This window comes from Muntiacus reevesi, chromosome 1, assembly GCF_963930625.1.
Source record: "Muntiacus reevesi chromosome 1, mMunRee1.1, whole genome shotgun sequence".
NCBI lineage: Eukaryota > Metazoa > Chordata > Mammalia > Artiodactyla > Cervidae > Muntiacus > Muntiacus reevesi.
In genome coordinates this window covers 74,537,606-74,556,096 of record NC_089249.1, presented here as the reverse complement: position 1 = coordinate 74,556,096, position 18,491 = coordinate 74,537,606, and the positions used below count along the sequence as shown (strand labels likewise).

General features: G+C 40.7%; 1 protein-coding gene and 1 pseudogene across 1 annotated transcript; both read left to right on the top strand.

Annotated features, from left to right (window-relative positions):
• The first annotated feature begins 897 nt into the window (after positions 1–897).
• LOC136161234 (T-cell surface glycoprotein CD1b-1) lies at positions 898–3,966 on the top strand. The gene is made up of 6 exons (XM_065925930.1): positions 898–963; positions 1,211–1,477; positions 2,043–2,321; positions 2,542–2,820; positions 3,249–3,339; positions 3,945–3,966. The coding sequence occupies exons 1-6, from the start codon at positions 903–905 to the stop codon at positions 3,964–3,966; spliced, it is 999 nt and encodes a 332-aa protein (XP_065782002.1). The 5' UTR covers positions 898–902.
• A 4,165-nt stretch (positions 3,967–8,131) lies between these two features.
• Positions 8,132–9,021, top strand: LOC136161226 (nucleophosmin pseudogene; annotated as a pseudogene).
• Positions 9,022–18,491: the final 9,470 nt, after the last annotated feature.

Here is an 18,491-nt window from a genome sequence, read left to right as displayed (position 1 = left end):
ACACATAGACACACAGATAGTAAGGAGAATGTGAGATTAGAGAGATGAGGCAAGAGGGATGGGATAAAAAAGAGGGCCCATTGAGAACACTGGGAAGAGGTAATGGCAAAGTGCTAGAGGAGAGTGGCCATGGACACAGAGTTCAGGTTGGGTGGATAAACTAAAGGAATTCTATATTAAAAAAGACTGGGGACTTCCCTGGGTGGTCCAGTGGTTAAGAATCTGCCTGCCAATGCAGGGGATACAGGTTCCATCCCTGATCTGGGAAGATCCCACACGTCCTGGAGCAACTAAGCATATATATCACAACTACTGAGTTCACGGTCTAGAGCCTCTGATGCGCAACTGCTGAAGCCCACAAGCTAAAGAGTCTGTGCTCAGCAACAGGAGAAGATACAGCAGTGAGAAGCCTGTGTACTGCAACTAGAGGGTAGCCTCCACTCACCACAAGTGGAGAAAGCCTGTGTGTAGCGAAGAAAACTCAGCACAGCCATAAATAAAAAATATTTAAAAAACAGAATGGAAGCTGATCAATTGTTTAATATTATTGTTTCTTTTTAGCAGATGTGAAAATAAAGAATCAGGGAGGTGAAATAACCTTTCAACATTGCATGGTAACTTTTCCAAGGTAATAAATATGAAGGAAACTGCGATCAAGGAGATCATTTGGACCAGAGACGTGAAAATGAAATCTACAAGTCATGAGCTGGAGAGGAAATGAGAGACAGAGTGAAAGCCCAGAGCCGTGGGAAGCAGTTTTTCAGTGATGAGCAATGTGTGTGCAGAAGAGATTTGTCGGTTGAGGGAGAGAGGAAGTCACTATAAAGTACTGAGAAAAAGGTTTGCTGAAATTAGAGATCAAATACCAATTCTGAGCGTCAGAAGCTCTACTTCCCATTGAAATGCTGCTTCTGCCACTTCTGTTGCTAGCAGTTATTGTCCCAGGTGGTGACAATGAGGATGGTAAGAGTAACTCTGGCTGTTTCCAGCATAGGTGCTGGGCTTCTGGATAAAAACATGCTGCACTTACCACTAAGGGTCTGGGCTTTCCTGTCTCTGGTTCTCTGCTCCATTCTGGAGGCTGGGGGTGGAGCAAGAAGACTTGGGGCAGGGAACTGTTTCAGTCTCTATGTTGTTCAGACTCTGGGTTCTTTTTCATTTTATCCTAATTCTCTTTTGCTTCACTTTTCCTATCCTTCCACCTCCACAGCATTCCAGGGGCCAACCTCCTTTCATGTCATTCAGATTTCGACATTTGCCAACAGCACTTGGGCTCAAAATCTCGGCTCAGGCTGGTTGGACAACTTGCAGATTCATGGCTGGGACAGTGACTCAGGCACTGCCATTTTCCTGAAGCCCTGGTCGAAGGGCAACTTCAGTGATGAGGAGGTGGCTGAGCTGGAGGAACTATTCCGAGTCTACCTCATTGGATTTATTCGAGAAGTGCAGGACCATGTCAGTGAATTCCAGTTGGAATGTGAGTACAATCCTCTGAACTGGGGACACTCTCTGCATGTATATACCTCTCTAGAGTAGTCTCCAACCCTGACTCCATACCTCTACCTGGTATCCCAGATTTTTCCTATTCTTTGAACTCTTCTGCCATAGATGAAATTCCTCCTTTGTGAACATTTCCTGGTTTGTTTGTGCATAACTTGCTTTTCTCACACCCCAAGTAACAAGTCCTCACTTTACCTACCCTGTTGCTGAGTAAATGAATCCCTCCAATCTGTCTCCTCAAGCATCTTGTGCTGGATACCTTCTCTCAGTGTAACTCCCCACTTCAGGTTGCAATGCTGTACTTCTGACCCCCCTCTTGACCACCTATTCCTTATAAGAGTACATTTCCACCATTTACAACATGTGTAACTCTCCCAAATGCTTTTTTCTGAAAAGTCTCTGAATATGGCTTTTTTTTTTTTTTTGAGTCAATTCACATCTCAGACCTTTCCATCAAAATCTAAAGTCCCATGTCCTTTTCCCGTTTCTTTCTTTCTTGTGCGCTTTTAAAATAACTTTGTCTCTGTTTTCTTTCTATCCAGACCCCTTTGTGATCCAAGGCATAGCAGGCTGTGAGCTGCATACTGGGAAGGCCACAAGAAGCTTCTTGCAGGGAGCTTTAGGAGGCCTGGATTTCGTGAGCATCAAGAATGATTCATGTGCGCCTGCCCCAGAGGGCGGCAGCAAGGCCCAGCGTTTCTGTGCACTCATCATTCAGTACCAAGCGATCTGTGATACTGTAGCCAAGCTCCTCTTAGAAACCTGCCCTCGGTATCTCCTGAGTGTCCTTGATGCAGGGAAAGCAGAACTGCAGAGGCAAGGTTAGTTCTGTTCTGTCCCCAAGGCTTTTCTGTTTCACCTTTCATCACCTTCTTTAAATTCAAAAGTGGGAGGTACCTAAAAGGAGAATGTTTTCATTATTAAATTATTTGGTTTCCAAAGAAATGGAAGAGGTCACTATCCAAACATGTGAGTTTCCGAGTCTCTATGCTCTGGATTAGAGTCGTAATCTGACGTTCTTACTGCTGCTTCCTACCCCAGTGAAGCCGGAGGCCTGGCTGTCCAGTGGCCCCCCTTCCCGGCCTGGCCGCCTGCGGCTGGTCTGCCACGTCTCAGGATTCTACCCAAAACCCGTGCGGGTGACGTGGATGAGGGGCGAGCAGGAGCAGCCTGGCGCTCAGCAAGGAGACGTCATGCCCAACGCAGACTGGACGTGGTATCTGCGAGTAACCCTGGATGTGGCGGCTGGGGAGGCCGCTGGCCTGAGCTGCCGAGTGAAGCACAGCAGCCTGGGAGACCAGGACATCATCCTGTACTGGGGTGAGGAGGAAGTGGGGATGGGAGGAGGTGGTCCTCAAGCCCAGAGGGAGGGCCTGCAGAAGGTAAGGGACTTAATGAATGAGAGAGGGAGGGAGAGAGTGGGAGAGAAAACAGAGAGAGAGATTGAGACAGAGACAGAGAGTCAGCTTGAGGTTTATTTCTGGGACAACGGTGCCAGAGGAATGAAATTAGCTAATCTAAGGTATAGAATAGGTAAGAAAGAAGAATGCAGACTAGAGATGGGACAAGAGAGGGACATAAAATGTGGCTGTGAGTATAAGCCTTCCAGGAATATGAGAGAGGGACTCAGAGATGCCCATGTGTCAGAAGCGGGTAATGGAGGTGCTGACACTCAAGTGGGCAAGAAGTCCAACAGAAATAGAGAATGGGTTTGAAGTGATATCCCTGTGTCCTCTCTCAATTGCCAGGACACTCCACCTCCATTGGCCTGATACTTGTGGTAATAATAGTGGTAATCATCCTTTTGATATGTCTTGCATTGTGGTTTTGGAGGCGCTGGTGAGTTTTTTATTCAGTTTTACTTTTCTGTCCATCCTCTCACACTTTCCCTCCATTTTATCTATCACTTTAGCCTCAATATTTCCACTAGATCCTTTTCCATTTCTTTCCAACTCCCATCTTTGTCTAAATCTATTTTTTAAAAATTGTGGTAAAATATATATGACATAAAATTTACCACATAAGTAGTACTAAGTACCTTGACACTTTGTGCAACCAAAACATAGAACTCTTTTAATCTTGAAAAACTTAAAGTCCTATGCCAGTTAAACTACACTCCGCATGCTCTGGCTACCACTGTTCTAGTTTCTCCCTATATTAATCTCTGTATGAATCTTGAACCTCTTAAAAGTGGAATCATCGGTGTTGTTTTTTTGACTGGCTTATTTCACTTAGCATTATGTCTTCATAATTCATTCATGTGGTGGCATATATTAGAATTTCTTTCCTTCTTAAGACTGTGTAATGCATTTTAGATTATAAATTAATTTGCCTATGGACAGATGGTTTGATTCCACCTCTTGTCTCTTGTGAATAGTGCTGGCTATGAACATGGTGTGAAATATCTCTTATGCAGAGTGATTTTTTGCTTGTGTTCTTAACAGGTCATATCAGACTATCTTGTGAGCCCCTCACCGTCTCCTTTTCCATTTGGAACAAGTACCCAGGAACCCAGAAACTCAAGTGGTCAGCCCAGTAGTCAATTTCATCATATTTCATCAAATAATCATCTGATCAAATCAGAGTTCCTACAGATTGTAAGATCAGAAACAGAATTAAAGTTGTTTATATATTATAAGACAACATTAATATTAGGATCTGCTCAGATTTCTTGGATGTGAGATGTGGGAAAGAATATACCTTGTAATAAATGAAATGATGTACACAACTTTTATGGTGACATCTCTTTTGCTTCTTACTTGAAAATTTTTTTTCTGTTTCTGCTGTAATACCATTTGTCAAAGTGAGCTAACTATTATTATGCCAAGATAATTATATTTTCAGAGATGCTGAGCATTTTTAACATAATTTCTCCGTCTCTGTCTGGCTGATTTTCTAACCATGAGGGTCAGCAAAGGAGTTTCTTTCTCCAGGAAGCCTTCCTTAATGATACAGTGGAAATAACCCTCCCTTGACTGATATCATGCTCAGGTCCACAGTATTCTGTATCCACAACACTGCAGTTCTTTTTGTTTTTCTTTTCCTTCTGCTTATAAGTTCCTTTAGAGAGGGGTTATTCTAGGTGGGTTCTAGGCAAGATCTTTAACTTGCTTATGTATTTGTTTAGTAACATAATCTGAGTTGATACAATTGTTTCAATAAGGGTCTTTTCCCTCAAATCACCTTTCCTTCTTTTTTTTCCCCCTCTTTAGTTGATATTCTATATTTTCCTCTTACTAAAATATTTCCACATAGCCAAGAACATGCTTTGCTTGTCTCTGCTCTGAACTCCTCTGGAGAAAATCACTTGTGCCCATACAATAAGTGTAGTTTACACGTAAAGATTTATTTGTCAGAAAAGGTTCATATTTCTCAATGTGAGTTGGAATGGGTGAGGGGTAATGGTGCAGATGGTTGTTAAATATTTAAACAAAGAGTCAAGAGGTTTTTATTGCTCTCAGGGACTTTGATATCTATTTTTGATATCTGTGATATCTTTGATATCGAGTCATATTTTTGACTTTTACTTATGTTTGTTCATCCTTTTGCTTATTTTACAATTTCCTAGAAACTTCACTTTAAAAATCTAAGCTTACTTAATAAATACAATAGGAAAGGGGAGAAGAGATTCTGAGTACATTTTTTGTAGGATTTAGGAAGGGAGGTTAGAGCAAGTGGAAGTTTTGGAGAAGGCAAGGTTACTGGAAGCAGTTCTGCAACCTCATCATGCTAGGACAATACAGATGTCATGATTTGGGCAGGGTAGGAAATGACTTTTCAAATGACATATTTTTTTTCTCTGATCCATCAGTACATCTGGTTATTTCTCCAGCATGCATTAAACACTACCTCATCTTACAGGGTTAGAGAAGGCAATGGCACCCCACTCCAGTACTCTTGCCTGGAAAACCGCATGGATGGAGGAGCCTGGTGGGCTGCAGTCCATGGGGTCTCGAAGAGTCGGACACGACTGAGCGACTTCACTTTCACTTTTCACTTTTATGCGTTGGAGAAGGAAATGACAGTCCACTCCAGCATTCTTGCCTGGAGAATCCCAGGGACAGCAGAGCCTGGTGGGTTGCCGTCTAAGGGGTCACACAGAGTCGGACACGACTGAAGTGACTTAGCAGCAGCAGCAGCATCTTACAGGGTAGGCAAGCTGTTTTACTCTTCACTGCACCCTCAGCTAAGGCCAGGACCCTGTGTTTTTTGGGAGTGTGGATTATGAACCAGCAGTAGCAATAGTACCTGTGAGCTTGTTAGAAGAAGAAATTTTCAAGCTCAACACTAAACCTGTTGAAAAAAAAAATCCTGAAATAGGAACTATAATGCTGTGTTTTCATAAGCCTTTTAGGTTATTTGAATGCACATTTAATTTTAAGAACATCCTGTCTAAAGATTTTTCAAGCCCTGGACTACTAATACTTTGGGCTGAATAATTTTTTGTTGTGGAGAGTTGTTCAATGCACTTGTAGGAATTTTAGCAGCATTGGAAGGACTGAGGCTGAAGCTGAAGCCCCAATACTTTGACCACCTGATATGAAGAACTGACTCATTGGAAAAGAACCGATGCTGGGAAAGATTGAAGGCAGGAGGAGAAGGGGATGACAGAGGATGAGATGGTTGGATAATATCACTGACTTGATGGACATGAGTTTGAGCAAACTCCAGGAGTTGATGATGGACAGGGAATCCTGGCATGCTGCAGTCCACGGGGTCATAAAGAGTTGGACACAACTGATTGACTGAACTGAAATGAACTGGCCTCTGTCACTAGATGTCAGTAGTTTCTCCCCAAGTTATAATAACCAAATAGATCTTCAAACATTTCCGAATGTCCCTGGATAGTAAACGGACCCCAGATAAGAGCTAAGGTCTAAGGTAATATACGGGATTTCACCTCCCCTCTCATCACTTAGTTGTAATAATTGGTACTCTAACCTAATTGAAGTCTATAGTTTATATTCGGTGGTTGAAAAAAGAAGGACTCTTCATCTGGATGGTATAATTCATTCTAAGCTCAAATTTGCTGTAGAATTTTGTTGCGTAGTTAAAGCTGGACCAGGAATGAAGTTCAGAAATAGAACAGAATAGACAGAGCCAAAGAGCAAATCTGGAGACTGACCTACCTCTGGATATTTTAGTTATATGAGCACAACGATCTCATTTTTCCTTTTAAAGCTGAGCTAGAATTTTTACTTGCTTAAAAATTCAGGTATGATTTTGCTTTCTGATGTCTTGTAATAGCTTTTTCATTTTCTTTCAATAGCTTTTCTCTGTTTTCTTCACTCCTTATTTCTCCTCCTTCCATCAAGTCGTCAGCTCTTAAAGATAGTTTTTTGACTTGTGTTTTTTCCCCTAAGTTCCCTTACTTTGGAAAATGTTAATTTACTCATGACTTTAACTATGACCTGTAGATGAAACACTTTAAAAAATAAATCTTAAGTCTCACAATACAAGAGCTTTTCAACTCTTTTTTATATGAGAGTTTTTGTGCATGTGTATGTGTTAGCTTGATTTTTGCTAATATATAGAAATATGTTAAAATATTTTGTCCTAGGTTCCAGTGTGCATGTTAAACTAACTTATTAAATATAATATTTTATCTGTAAATCCTTTTGGATTTTCTATTCATACTCTCATAATAGCTTTAAATATGAAAATTCTCAATTTTTTTCAGCCTTCTTGCTACCTTTTATTGCATTTTCTTGTCCAATGGCATTGACTCTGAACCAGTGGATAGAATTGACAGATGACATTACTATCTTTTTACTTTTACTGGATAAGAATATTCCAACAATTAATATTGGGTATCAACCCTGAACTTAATTGAAAGGACTGATGCTGAAGCTGAAGTTCAATACTTTGGCCACCTGATGTAAAGAGCCAACTCTTTGGAAAAGACCCTGATGCTGGAAAGATTGAGGGCAAGAGGAGAAGGGGATGACAGAGGATGAGATGGTTGGATGTCATCACTAATTCAATGGACATGAGTTTGAGCAAACTCCTGGAAATAGTCAAGGACAGGGAAGCCTGGAGTGCTGCAGTCCATGCAGTTGAAAAGAGTCAGACACAACCGAGTGACTGAAAAACAACAATATTAGGTATGGTAATTGCTCTAAGTGTATCATGGATAATTTTTTTTTTCAGATTAAGAACACTTTCTTTCAAAGTTATTAACTTTTTTAATTATCATTTTTATTATGGATAACTATTGAATTTCATTAAGAGCTTATTCTGAATTTCTTGAGATGACAAAATGTTTTATATCTTTTCTGTTTTTAATGTTTTGAGTCACATTTAAATTCTCAAATGGTAAAACAAAATTTTGTTTATGTAACTTGCTTATAATGTATTGTGTGGATCCAATTTTCTAATGTTTTATTTATAATGTTTTTCTAGTCTTAAAATTTCTTTGTCAAGTATTGGTATTGAGAGTTTTTTGCCTCATAAAACAAGTCAAGAAATCTTTCCTATCTTTTTATTCTCAGAGAAAGTTTCTGTGATATATCTATTTTTAAAATAAATACTTGGTCCCTGGTGTGATTCTGTCCTGCGCGGCTGCTCGTTCTAACAGTAGTCGTTTAATTCCGTCCGGCTTCTCTCCCACATAAGTGCATGCCTCCAACCCATGGAGGATTCAGTGGACATGGACATGAGCCCCTTGAGGCCCCAGAACTATCTTTTCAGTTGTGAACTAAAGGCTGACAAGAGATTATCACTTCAAGGTGGATAATGATGAAAATGAGCACCAGTTATCTTTAAGAACCGTCAGTTTAGGGGCTGGAGCAAAGAATGGGTTACACATTGTTGAAGCAGAGGCGATGAATTATGAAGGCAGTCCAATTAAAGTAACACTGGCAACTTTGAAAATGTCTGTGTAGTCAATGGTTCCTCTTGGGGGCTTTGAAATTACACCACCTGTGGTCTTATGGTTGAAGTGTGGTTCAGGACCTGTGCATATCAGTGGACAGCACTTAGTAGTTGTGGAGGAAGATGCAGAGTCAGAAGATGAAGAGGAGGAAGATGTGAAACTCCTAAGTATATCTGGAAAGTGTTCTGCCCCTGGAAGTGGTAGCAAGTTTTCCCAGAAAAAAGTAAAGCTTGCTGCTGATGAAGATGACGATGATGTTGAAGATGACGATGATGATGAAGACGATGATGATGATGATATTTTGATGAGGAAGTTGAAGAAAAAGCTCCAGTAAAGAAATGGGTAGGAGACACTCCAGCCAAAAATGCACAAAAATCGAACCAAAATGGAAAAGACTCAAAACCATCAACACCAAGATCAAAAGGTCAAGAATCCTTCAAAAAACAGGATAAAATGCCAAAAACACCGAAAGGATCTAGCTCTGTAGAAGACATTAAAGCAAAAATGCAAGCAAGTATAGAAAAAGATGGTTCCCTTCTCAAAGTGGAAGCCAAGTTTATCATTTATGTGAAGAATTGGTTCCAGATGACTGACCAGGAGGCTATACAAGATCTCTGGCAGTTAAGGAAGTCTCTTTAAGAAAATAGTTTAAACAGTTTGTTAAAAATTTTCCATCTTATTTCATTTCTGTAACAGTTGATATCTGGCTGTCCTTTTTATAATGCAGAGTGAGAACTTTCCCTACCATGTCTAAATGTTGTCCATGTTTCATTGCCAAGAATATGTTGTTCAAAATGCCTGTTTAGTTTTTAAAGATGGAACTCCACCCTTTGCTTGATTTTAAGTATGTATGGAATGTTATGATAGGAATAATAGTAGTGGTGGTCAGATAGATGGAAATGGTGGGGAGACAAAAATATACATGTGAAATAAACTCAGTATTTTAATAAAGTAAAAAATAAATAAATAAATACTTGGTAAAATTAAGCAGTGAAGGTTTATGTTAGAAATTTTTATTTTCTTATTTTTGAGGATGGAGTTTTAAATTTAACAGTTTTTAAAAATAAAAATCCCTCTTTTCAAATTGTCTGTTTCTCTTTGTGTCAAGTTTGCTAAATTTTGACTTAACAAAATTTGTCCAATTTTTCAGATTTCTAATTTACTATTGAGTTGTGCATAATACCTTCTTTTTTAAAAATCATATTAATGTCTATGGGGTTCATAACTACATATGTCCCACTTTTAAAAAAACTGGATCTTAGAAATTGGTGTTCTCTCTCTCTTCTCTTTCTGAAATTTATAGGAGATTATAAATTTTATAGATTTTTCAAAAACTAAGTTTTGACTTTCTTTTTTCTGTGATCATATCATTTTCTTTATCATGTCCTTCCTTCTATTCTCTTTGCATTTATTCTATTGTGATACAAGGATTCTGAGCACCCAGATTCAGTGTATGAGGTAGGGATTTTTCCATACATCTAACAAACAACACTTCCGGCCAGCTTATAACTCAGCCCAATTCTGACACCATATATCTGGAGATAACATCAGATTCCCCAGGTTCAGTGTTCAGACTGTTATTGAAAGCTCAGCCTCTCAGTACACTGGTGAAGAAATCTCGAAGACAGAGCTTTGGGTGAACAGAAAAGGACAGCTTTTCCAGGCAAAGGGAGACATATTGGGCTTCTGTCTTCAGAATCTCTGTGTCTCAACTCAGAGACCTTGAAGAGGGTTTTATAACAGTGTGTCAAACAGTGGAGTCTTTCGGAAGATTAAGGTGTGAGCATGGCTTACACTCCCTTAATCTCTTCTCATGTTTCATGTTTTCAGCCTCCTAAAGACATACCCATCTGAAGGCAGAGTTCCAAAGATGGCAAAGAGAGATGAGAAAGCTTTCTTAAGTGAACAATGCAGAGAAATAAAGGAAAGCAATAGAATAGGAAAGACTAGAGATCTCTTCAAGAAAATTAGAGATTTCAAGGGACAATTTCATGCAAAGATGGGCAAAATAAAGGACAGAAGCAGTAAGGAACTAGGAGAAGCAGAAGATATTCAGAAACGGTGGCAAGAATACACAGAAAAACTTTATAAAAAATATCTTAATGACCTGGATAATCATGATGGTGTGAACACTCACCTAGAGCCAGATATCCTGGAGTGTGAAGTTAACTGGGCCTTAGGAAGCATCACTATGAACAAAGCTAGTAGAGGTGATGGAATTCCAGCTGAGTTACTTCAAATCCTAAAACATGATGCTGTGAAAGGGCTGCATTCAATATGCCAGCAAATTTGGAAAACTCAGCAGTGGCCACAAGACTGGAAAAGGTCATTTTTCATTCCAATACCAATGAAAGGCAATGCCAAAGACTGTTCAAACTATGGCCCAATTGCACTCATTTCACATACTAGCAAGGTAACAGTAAAAATCTTCAAGTTAGGCTCCAAGAGTACATGAACTGAGAATTTCCAGGTGTATGAACTAGATTTAGAAAAGGTAGAGGGATCACAGATCAAATTGTCAACACATTGAATCATAGAAAAAGCAAGAGAATTACAGAAAACTATCTAACTTCTGCTTCACTAACTACACTAAAGCCTTTGTGTAGATCATAACAGACTGAAAAATTTTTCAAGAGATGTTGGTACCAGATCACCTTATCTGCCTCCTGAGAAATTTGTATGCAGGTCAAGAAACAACAGCTAGAACTGGACATGAAAAAATGGACTGGTTCCAAATTGAGAAAGTATTGCATCAAGGTTGTATATTGTCACCCTGCTTATTTATCTTGTATACAGTGTACATCATGTGAAATGCTGGGCTGAATGAAATTCAAGCTGTAATCAAGATTGCCAGAAAAAATATCAATAACCTCAGATAGGCAGATGACACCACATTAAGGGCAGAAAGCAAAGAAGAACTAAAGAGCATCTTGATGAAAGTGAAAGAGGAGGGTGAGAAAGTTGGCTTAAAACTCTACATTCAAAAAACAAAGATCATGGCATCCAGTCCCATCACTTCATAGCAAATAGATGGGGAAACAATGGAAACAGTGACAGACTATTTTCTTGGGCTCCAAAATCACTGTGGATGATTATTGCAGCCATGAAATTAAAAGATGCTTGCTCCTTGGAAGAAAAACTATGACAAACCTAAGCAGCATATTAAAAACGCAGAGACATTACTTTGCTGACAAAGGTCTGTATAGTCAAAGATATGGTTTTTCCAGTAGTCATGTATGGATATGAGAACTGGACCATAAAGAAGGCTGAGTGCTGAAGAACTGATGCTTTAAAACTGCAGTGTTGGTGAAGACTCTTGAGAGTCCCTTGGACTTCAAAGAGATCAAACCAATCAATCCTAAAGGAAACCAACCCTGGATAGTCAAAGGATGCTGACGCTGAAGCTCCAATACTTTGGCCATCTAATGTGAAGAACTGATTCAATAGAAAAAACCCTGATATTGGGAAAGGTTTAAGACTGGAGGAGAAGGGAAAGACAGAGAATGAGATGGTTGAATGACAACACTGGCTCAATGGACATGAGTTTGAGCAAACTCTGGGAGATGGTGAAGTTCAGGGAAACCTGACATCCTGTGGTCCATGGGTGCCCCATCCAGCACAGTGGGTGAGAAAGACCTGAAATGGGGGCGAGCATGTAATGAAAAGACAGACACATATAATTTGGCAAGCAGGGAGTCAGGGGGCCTTCCTGCTGTCCATGGCAGGAAGACAAAATGGCTCCTATTGGCAGAAGTCACATGAGATCATTAGGGAATAGCTACACTGAGGAGTTTAGAAAACTAAGATCATGGCATCTGGTCCCATCACTTCATGGGAAATAGATGGAGAAACAGTGGAAGCAGTGTCAGACTTTATGTTTTTGGCCTCCAAAATCACTACAGATGGTGACTGCAGCCATGAAATTAAAAGACGCTTACTCCTTGGAAGAAAAGTTATGACCAAATTAGATAGCATATTAAAAAACAGAGACACTACTTTGCCAACAAATGTCTGTCTAGTCAAGGATATGGTTTTTCCAGTGATCATGTATGGATGTGAGAGTTGGACTGTGAAGAAAGCTGAGCACTGAAAAATTGATGCTTTTGACTGTGGTGTTGGAGAAGACTCTTGAGAGTCCCTTGGACTGCAAGGAGATCCAAACAGTCCATCCTGAAGGAGATCAGTCCTGAGTGTTCATTCGAAGGACTGATGCTGAAGCTGAAACTCCAATACTTTGGCCACATCATGCGAAGAGTTGACTCATTGGAAAAGACCCTGATGCTGGGAGGGATTGGAGACAGGAGGAGAAGGGGAACGACAGAGGATGAGATGGCTGGATAGCATCACCGACTCAATGGACATGAGCTCTCGGGAGTTGGTGATGGACAGGGAGGCCTGGCGTGCTATGATTCATGGGGTCGCAGAGAGTTGGACACGACTGAGTGACTGAACTGAACTGAACTCATACTGGGGATTTTGATTAGCCAAGGCCCTGATTTTGATCAGGAATATCTTGCTTTGTTTCCATGGGTATGGATGCAGGGGTAGGCAGTGAAGCAGAGCAGAGAGCATGCCCTGTCCTAAGTATGTCCCTTTGGCATGCTTACTAGGACAATCACGAAGGCAAAGTTTGCTGCACCCTTGAGTCATGGGGCAGGTTCTGGTCTGTGTTCTGCCAGGCTGCAGCACATGGGTTGCAAAGAGTAGGAAAGGAGTGCATGACTGAACAACAGGGATCTTGATGAGCTTCTCTGGTCTCTTTAATCTTGTATCCAGTGATTTCTTGACTGCCCCTCCCCTGATTAGCAACTGCTCAAATCCACCCTTTGGATCTCAGGGAAAGTCATAACTGCTGTAATCTTGCCTTCAGGAAATGGGGGAACAGAAAGGCCTCCATGCCAGTGATTCCTACAGAATCCCACTCGATTTCAAGACCTACAGGTTTTGTGGTGGGGGGCAATCAAACTTATCAGTCACAATAGATTGGAAGTTCCCATGACATTCTTCTTCAGTTGAGTTCAGTTCAGTCTCTCAGTCATGTCTGACTCTTTGCAACCCCATGGACTGCAGTACGCCAGGCCTCCCTGTCCATCACCAACTCCTGAAGCTTATTCAAACTCATGTTCATTATGTCAATGACACCATCCAACCATCTCATCCTCTGTTGTCCCCATTTCCTCTTGCCTTCACTCTTTCCCAGCATAAGGGTCTTTTCAAATGAGTCAGTTCTTCACATGAGGTGGCCAAAGTATTGGAGTTTCAGCTTCAGCATCAGTCCTTCCAATGAACACCCAGGACTGATCTCCTTTAGGATGGACTGGTTGGATCCTCTTGCAGTCCAAGGGACTCTCAAGAGTCTTCTCCAACACCGCAGTTCAAAAACATCAATTCTTCAATGCTCAACTTTCTTTATAGTCCAACTCTAACATCCATACACGACTACTAGAAAAACCAAAGCTTTGACCTTCTCTTAGATTTGATTGAATTTCTAGAGCAGGTCACAAAACTGAGAAACATGTGCTTATTAGATCACCTATTATAAAAGGTTAGTAACAGCCAGATGGATCAGGTAAGACATGTGGTAAGGTGCTGGTCCTTCCATGCCACTCCAAGTATGCTACTCTCCTATATCTCAATGTGTTCACCAAACTGAAAGCTCTCTATAAACCATCCTTTTGGGTTTCTATGGAGATTTCATTATAGAGGCAAATTGATCAAATCATTGGCAATAGGTTCAATATAATTTTAGTCCCTATTTTCTCCCTGGATGTCAGGGGAAAGACTGAAAGTTCCAAACCTTCCATCATGTAATTGTGTCCACTAACAATCAGTGCCCATTCTTAGGTTATATATGGCTTTCTAAAGTCATTTGAATAACTAGAAAAAGGTATCTTGATTGTTTTTAACACTTAGGAAATTCCAAGGTTTTAGGAACTCTGTGCCAAGATCTGTAGATTGAAAGATCAAGAGCTACTGAAAAGAAGTCATATACGGTGTTATGACATAGCGGTGTTACAGAGCACAAATCCATGCCTGATGCACAAGGAGGCCAAAGAAACGGAAATGTCAGAGTATGGAGGAGAGAAAGATTTATGCATGGCCAAGCAACAGGAACAGGTGGTTCATGCTTAAGACCCCCAAACTAGCTCACAGTTTTTGGGGAAATTTTTTATTGGCAAAAATTGGGAGAGGGGTCTGTGACTCTCTTCAGATTGGTTGGTGGTGGTGGTACTGTACTAGGAGAGAAAGTGGCAGGGCACAAATTTTGAAAGAAAGACATCACCCAAGGACACAACATAAACCAATTAGAATCAAATGGGGCCAAAGTGACAGACAAGACTAGAGCTTGATCCTCAATCAGCAAGCTAAATGACACTCAGAGGGGCCATGACAGTTCCAAGGCACTGTCAAAAGAGCAAGGAGTGGGCCATTGCCCAATTCCTGGAAACCTCCACTCCTTCCCCACAATAGATGGAATAACCCTCCCACTCATTAGCAAATGAAATTAGCCAGCCTATAAAAACTAACCATGACGCATTTTGTGGCTATACTTGCCCTCTGTGATTGTCCACACTCGTCTGTGCTGTGTGCTCCTCCCAGAACCTGAATAAATCCACTTCTTACCTATCACTTTGTCTTTCACTGAGTTCTTTCTGTGATGAATCTGAGTTTCATTAGGTCATGAAATCAGGTACCATGGGTTTTGGCTGGGTTTCAGTCTCAGAATATGGGTTCAAGTCCCAATCTGAGGTAAACAGTTTCAACAAGGGCAGTTTTCTAGGAATATTGTGCTCAACCTGAAGTTACATTCTCCATCTAGGTGGAGAAGAAAGACAATGCCAAACAATTCTCAAAATGCCAAACAGTTGAGCTCATTTCACATGCTAGCAAGGTAATGTTCAAAATCCTTCAAGATAGACTTCAGCAGTATGTGAGCCAAGAAATTCCAGTGTCAGATTTTATTTTTTTGGGCTCCAGATCACTGTAGATAGTGGCTGCAGCCATGAAATTAAAAGACACTTGCTCCTTGGAAGAAAAACTATGACAGTCTTAGACAGTATATTTAAAAGCGGAGACCTTTGCTGACAAAGGTCTGTATAGCCAAAGACACAGTTTTTTTTCAGTAGTCATGTACAGATGTGAGAGTTGGACCATAAAGAAGGTTGAACGCTGAAAAATTGATGCTTTCAAATTATGGTGCTGGAGAAGACCCTTGAGAGTCACTGAAACTGCAAGGATATCAAGCCTGTGAACTTAAAGGGAATCAACCCTGAAGACTCATTAGAAGGATTGATGCTAAAGCTGAAACTCGAGTACTTTGGCCACTGACTCATTGGGAAAGACTCTGATTCTAGGAAAGACAGAAAGCAAAGGGAGAAGAGAGTAGAAGAGGATGAGATGGTTGGATGGCATCACTGACTCAACGACATGAATTTGAGCAAACTCCAGGAGATAATGAAGAACACGGAAGCCTGGGGTGCTGCAGTTCATGAGATCGGAAAGAATTGGGACACACCTTAGGATGATGACAACGACAACGACGACGGCCTAGGTGGGGCCTTATTTCCTTCAGAAGAATTCAAAGATATTGTTATGTATACTCCTTGAGGAGGAATCAGGACTCCTCCCTAAGTCTGTACTATTGTTTCTTAATTGCACCTCTGTTTCTGCATTCTTTCTTTTCCCTAATTAGCAACTGTTTGAATCTACTTTTGGAACTGAGAGAGGGTCAAGGAGCTGAAAAAAATGTAATTAGTATGACAAGAAAGATAGATAGACTTTGGGACAGATAGATTTTCACACCCAGGATGACCTCATAAATTCTGCTTAGTTTCAATACCTCCTTTTCTTTGCTACTTCTCAATGTTGAGGAGGACATGTGTTGGGCAAGAAAGGAAATAACATATTGATATCAGTCAGCCAGTCAGTTCAGTAGCTCAGTCGTGTCCAACTCTTTGCGACCCCATGAATCGCAGCACGCCAGGCCTCCCTGTCCATCACAAACTCCCGGAGTTTATGCAAACTCGTGTCCATCGAGTCGGTGATGCCATCCAGCCATCTCATCCTCTGTCGTTCCCCTTCTCCTCCTGCCTCCAATCCCTCCCAGCAACAGGGTCTTTTTCAATGAGTCAACTCTTTGCATGAGGTGGCCAAAGTATTGGAGTTTCAGCTTCAGCATCAGTCCTTCGAATGAACACCCAGGACTGATCTCCTTCAGGATGGACTGTTTGGATCTCCTTGCAGTCCAAGGGACTCTCAAGAGTCTTCTCCAACACCACAGTCAAAAGCATCAATTTTTCAGTGCTCAGCTTTCTTCACAGTCCAACTCTCACATCCATACATGACCACTGGAAAAACCATAGCCTTGACCAGACGGACCTTTGTTGGCAAAGTAGTGCCTCTGCTTTTTAATATGCTATCTAGGTTGGTCATAACTTTCCTTCCAAGGAGTAAGCGCCTTTTAATTTCATGGCTGCAATCACATCTGCAGTGATTTTGGAGCCCCCCAAAATATAGTCTGACACTGTTTCCACTGTCTCCCCATCTATTTTCCATGAGATGATGGGACCAAATGCCATGATCTTAGTTTTCTGAATGTTGAGCTTTAAGCCAAGCTTTTCATTCTTCTGTTTCACTTTCATCAAGAGGCTTCTTAGTTCCTCTTCACTTTCTGCCATAAGGGTGGTGTCATCTGCATATCTGAGGTTATTGATATTTCTCCCGACAATCCTGCTTCCAGCTTGTGCTTCTTCCAGCCGAGCATTTCTCATGATGTACTCTGCATATAAGTTAAATAAGCAGGGTGACAATATTCAGCCTTGACGTGCTCCTTTTCCTATTTGGAACCAGTCTGTTGTTCCATGTCCAGTTCTAACTGTTGCTTCCTGACCTGCACACAGGTTTCTCAAGAGACAGGTCATATTGGTATAGGGGTTACTAATAAAAGCAACAGAAAACTCAGGTGTAGGAAGACTTGGTTTCTGTTCTCTCTTGTCTTTCAAATTTCCTCAAATCTTTCAGGGAACTGGGAATAGAGCCACTCTGGGTACTTCCTGCTAAAATGGGGCATAGTCTTGCCTCAATTTGGGGAATGGACACTGAGTTAGAAATATTCCCACGTTCCAGGTCCTGAATCTGAGTCTGGTATGACTAAGCATCTATCACTTTGTCCAGCATTTTGGTGCAACAGACCCATTCGAAGTAACTTTAATAAGTAAAACAGATCTCATTCCCAGAGGAATTCACGAGAATAAATTTAAAATCTAGTCTGTAGCCAGCACCTTAGGAAGACAAAGCCTTGTCTGTATCCAGCACCTTAGGGAGACATAGCCAGTCTTTTATCTAAGTAGATTTTAACTTTTAATGTGGTATTAGCACATACGCAGTAGAAATTATTGGCCACCACACATCTTTTCTTTTTTTCCTGTTTACATTTGATCTACAGACTGCTATTATTTAAAAGCATAATTGTTACAGGAAGAAATCTTCAGCACATCGCATAGCAGCTACCAGCTGCCAGCAGACACTGCTTTGAGAAAGGCTAGTGGCAACCCCTAGTCCAACACAGCTCAGAAAACTCAGCAATACAGGACCATATCTGAAATCACATCCAAAATGACCACCTAGTATTACGTTGTATGTCTGAACCACAGTTTCTCTATTTTGACCTCAAATGCATTTCTCTCCTTAGCGACCAAAGCAGATGCACAATGCCTGTCTGAAAGGTCACAAAACAGGCCACTTTGGTCAATAAAGGTTAAATTAAGCCATGAATAACCCAAAATGATTTCCCCATACTTCAATATATACAGATTTTCCCATCTTGTCCTTTTTTAACTGCATGACTTTCAATTGAAAACATTAATGATCAAAATATCCATCCTTCAATGCCAGAGTGAGTCAGCCTTTTTTCTTAGGTGTAGTCCATGTTCCTTGGTGCTAAGCCTCCTTTATATTTACCTAGTTATTCACATTAGGAGGAAACTGATAAGATATTGTGAAGAAACTCAGAGATATGTTCATAGGTAAACATTTTTGAAACTATAAATTTTATCTATTATGTGCATTTGTTACACAAGGATTGTACATGTGTTTTTAGCAATAAAATTTAAAAAAA

What these genes read in the sequence shown, in the direction of transcription:
- LOC136161234 (XM_065925930.1), top strand. Translation starts at nt 903, where the DNA reads ATGCTGCTTCTGCCACTTCTGTTGCTAGCAGTTATTGTCCCAGGTGGT. An exon ending in CAGTGAATTCCAGTTGGAAT is followed by an intron (nt 1,478 to 2,042) that starts GTGAGTACAATC and finishes CTTTCTATCCAG; the next exon opens with ACCCCTTTGTGATCCAAGGC. An exon ending in AGCAGAACTGCAGAGGCAAG is followed by an intron (nt 2,322 to 2,541) that starts GTTAGTTCTGTT and finishes TTCCTACCCCAG; the next exon opens with TGAAGCCGGAGGCCTGGCTG.